Below are 4018 nucleotides of genomic sequence, written 5' to 3' on the forward strand. Positions count from 1 at the left end.
GCCCACTCAGGGATCCTGTATTTGTTTTAGGCTTTTAACCTGACTGGGTCATCACACTGCTCCTGATGAAAGAGCACATGAACAACAGCAGATCTCTGGAATACTGGTCGCAATAGCAGACACACTTTGGCCTCAGGTTTATATTGATCAGTACCGAGATAAAGTGGTGCTCTCCAGCTATTGGGATTGTTTGATTGCAAAGACCATGGATATTTGTCTTTATATTTATATGTTGTATCTTTTTGAATTACATCCATTTTTAATATATTTTACAGAGGAATCTTCGTGTCATTAAGGCTAATGGTTCATATACCCTTTTATATTAGCATATGATTTAGATTTTTGACATGACCTCACAGGTTTACCCCAATGCTGTTAATCATTATCTTTTTGTCTGTAGTTTGCCACAGAGCACTCACATTTACTCCACTTAGAACAGTAGCATCATCTAGTGGACACAGTCAGAACAGAAAAAAAAGCTTTTCTTTAAGGCATTTATTTTACAGCTTTATATATATATTCATTTTAATGTGTTATTATTTATTATTTTAAAAAAGAGAATATTTTAATTTCACTTCTTCATTGCCACTCCCATTCCTTATGGGAAATGCGGAAGCTTCCTTAAAAAACTAAAATTCCCACAATGCAACAGGATCACCCGATATTGAAGAGGGGGGAAAGTACGGAACTGTCCAAGCGTACTTTCATTTTCGCTTTTTATGCTGAGTAACTGTGAGTATTGTCCCGTGTCGTGCACGGCATCGAATTACACAAATTTAAGAGCTTTGTTATTCTTTATCACGGAGTAGATAGAGTTTAAACGCATCAACGAACTATATCAAGTAACGTTTCATCAACAGAGACGACATGGCTTCTCTGGAACTTCGTCCCGACTCGAAGAAACAGGTGAGCAAAGACACGTCTGCTAGCACGATTTAAAAGTGCTGTTTGTAACGTTAACGACATTTTAAACCCACTTTCCCTTCAAACGTGGCGGGTCAGTGATGCTGACAGGTGAGACGAGTCAGGTAAGTGGTTGCTCTGATAGCTAGACAGACAGCAGGGGGTCACGCGACGTGAGCAGGTGGGGTTAGTTATCAGGTAATTAACGGGCTGTTAACACGTGTGAACAGCTGTTTCTGTGAATATCCTTCATGTAGCGACGGTGTCAGAGCATAGAGGAACGTAATCAGGACTAAATCACGTGATCTCTTCATTACAGGTGGATGACTTCTGCCAAAAATTCACCAAGGAGGTAATTTATCTAATATTCACAAATCTCTCCCAACCGTCCCATGTATTTATCTTCCTCATATTATTATTAAATAATGTCGTTTTCTTTGCACAACAGGCGGAAGACTTGATATCCAAATTTTTCCCTCAGAAGATTGAGGAGCTGCAGGTTCTGTTGAAGGTATGTGACTATTAGCCGTACTGGAGACTTCCTGTTTTCCTCAGCAACAAAAGTTTTTTACAATGATGTTTTGAGACCAAATTCCCTCCCAATATTGATTGTTTTGAAAAACAGTTGTCAGAAACAGCAGGACATTTGTGTTTTCTGTCAGACATCTTTCAGCTGTGACGACCTGGCGTCCCTGAAGGCTCCGCTGGACATCCCGATACCTGACCCAGTGAAAGAGGAGGCCAAGCGCAAGAAGAAAGAGGAGGTAGGTCCCACGTGTCTGAAGTCCAAATACATCCAAGCATTTGCGTGTTCAGAAATCTCTGTTTGAGTACAGCAATTGTCACTACGTTGTTAAGAGGTAAACACTCAATTTCGAATACACTTCAGAGGTCAAACGGAAATTAAACACCGGTGCCATATTATATAAATGTCATTGGCTTCACAAAAAGGAGTATTTAAGTATTTTATTTTCTTAACCATTGAATTTCTTCAGGAGCGCTGCATAAAGCCTCTCCACTGGGATCCTCAGTCAAGGGTTTATATAAAGCGCTACATTGGCTTTTATACCATAATCAGATAATATATTTTGTATTAGTCTAGTACTGAAGAGAATACCCATTTAAGGGATAGAAGTATCCTGCAGGTGCTGCAGATGGTTCTGCAGCTCAGAACCATCATTGACTTAAAGATAAAAGCAGAAAAGTCACTCAAGCGTCAGACATTTTTTCACCCTTACCAGTATCCCACATTTATACTGATCCCCCCCCCCCCTTTATTATTGCTGTCATTTTTGCACACATTGATTTAGAGCAGGAAAAAGAGCAACGCTGCCAATGTCAATAGTTTAATGTGGAGGGAAAAAAGGGGTTGAAAGAATATTTGCGATCATACGGCAGCTCAGGGGATCAAACTTGAGGCTGTTAGTGTGTTCAGAAGGAGCAGGCACCGCTGCAACTAGGTTACATTTCTTCTACAAAGAAAAAAAAAAAAAAAAAATCCAGCGTTTGACATCTTCATTTAGCCACACAGAGAGAGAGAGAGAGGGAAAAAAAAAGCACGTGGGAGAGCTGTCTAAGAGATTAATAGGCAGCGAAAACTCTCTGACCTGCTGCCTTCTGTTCCTCTGTTGCAGAAGGAGGGGAAGAAAGACAAGGACGACGATAAAGAGGATAAAGAGGATGAAGATTCAGGTAGAGACGATGAAGACGACGAGTGATTAATGAACATACTGCAGTGGTTGTCAAGCTCTCTACTACACAGTCACTAATAAACAAGAATATTTCTGATTTTTATTCCTCTTTAAATGCAGTTCTCTCTATTTGTTATGAGGTGAAGGTGTGCAGCTGACCAGAATATTCTGATATTGTGACTGAAAGTGAAACAATGTCTCCGGGTGTTTTTTTTTTTGGTCCACCAGGGCCTCCCTGTGGTCCCATCTGCACCAACGAGCGGGTGGAGATTCTACTGCAGCAGGTGAAGCCTCAGATCCAGACGCTGAAGGAGAAGCTCAACATGGTCAGTCGGTCTCTCAGCTTCATTTTATCTAAATGTGGTCGCTACCTTTTTACTCCTCTAGTGCACAACATGTGTGAGGAATGTGCCTCTGAGTGCTTCTGTGTAACATAGTTGTGATAATCACAGGAATAACCTTGAACACTATCCTCGGCAGGTGACAATGTGGGTGCAACTCCAAATCCCTAAAATTGAAGACGGTAACAACTTTGGAGTGGCTGTCCAGGTTGGTAGCCGGTGAATGATTCTCTTTAACAATGTTGTTGTTGTGTGAAGTGTATTGTTCGGTTTAATATCTTTGTTCGTCCGACAGGAGAAAGTGTTCGAGCTGCTGACCACCACGCGCACCAAGCTCGAGGGGTTCCAAACTCAGATTTCAAAGTAAGAGCCCACACCAACGCTGCAACCTTGTGATAGATTCGTTTTGTTTGAGAGGTAAACACAATACGCAGTCACAGCAACGCGTCCACACGCACACAGCTGTTGTCAGTTGGCTGGTTGTAGCTCTGTTCAGTTGGCAGTCATGGTAGTAATTCGCAGAGATCATCAAACACTAGAAGCATCATATGTGTGTGTTAGTTGTTGAGCCCAAATAGCTGCAACAAAACACAAGTGTCAGACAGCTGTTTGCCAGTCACGGACTCCACACACATACAGTTCTGAAAAGAGATACAAGTAGGCATAATAACTGAAGACACCTTTGATAAGGACTACAGGACCTTTGCAACATTTTTAAAGATTCCCTTCAGGAAAATGTGAGACCTGAGTTTTTGCATCAGTGTGATATGTAAGAACATTTTCATTTTAAAGCAAAACTATTTCACTTTTGAGACAATAAATAATACAATCTTCCACTCACAAATCAATAAGCACACTGTTGCTCAATTCAGTACACCCGCTAGCTTATGGTGGCTAATGTTAGTTCATGTTGGCAAACTTAAGGTAAATATTATATTACAAAAACTTTGCATTTTAGCAAAATGCCAAACTTAAAGCATTTAGCTCAACAGTAGTTTAGCATTTAGCACGTTGTCCGCTGACCAGCAATAGTCACAATCTGGCTTTAACCAAAATTGGACACTCACTGATATTAAAGATGAT

At 40.7% G+C, this 4018-nt stretch overlaps 1 protein-coding gene across 1 annotated transcript; it reads left to right on the forward strand.

Moving 5' to 3' along the window:
• Positions 1 to 647: 647 nt before the first annotated feature.
• On the forward strand, positions 648 to 3387 carry LOC142943951 (proteasome activator complex subunit 1-like). Its single transcript, XM_076085518.1, has 9 exons — positions 648 to 732; positions 861 to 906; positions 1223 to 1255; positions 1352 to 1414; positions 1566 to 1667; positions 2538 to 2595; positions 2823 to 2920; positions 3075 to 3143; positions 3231 to 3387. Exons 2-9 carry the CDS (start codon positions 868 to 870, stop codon positions 3300 to 3302), a joined length of 534 nt encoding a protein of 177 aa, XP_075941633.1. The 5' UTR covers positions 648 to 732; positions 861 to 867; the 3' UTR covers positions 3303 to 3387.
• The last annotated feature ends 631 nt before the right edge of the window (positions 3388 to 4018 follow it).

Source organism: Anarhichas minor, unplaced genomic scaffold, assembly GCF_050575085.1.
Source record: "Anarhichas minor isolate MPS153535 unplaced genomic scaffold, ASM5057508v1 ptg000161l, whole genome shotgun sequence".
Taxonomy (NCBI): domain Eukaryota; kingdom Metazoa; phylum Chordata; class Actinopteri; order Perciformes; family Anarhichadidae; genus Anarhichas; species Anarhichas minor.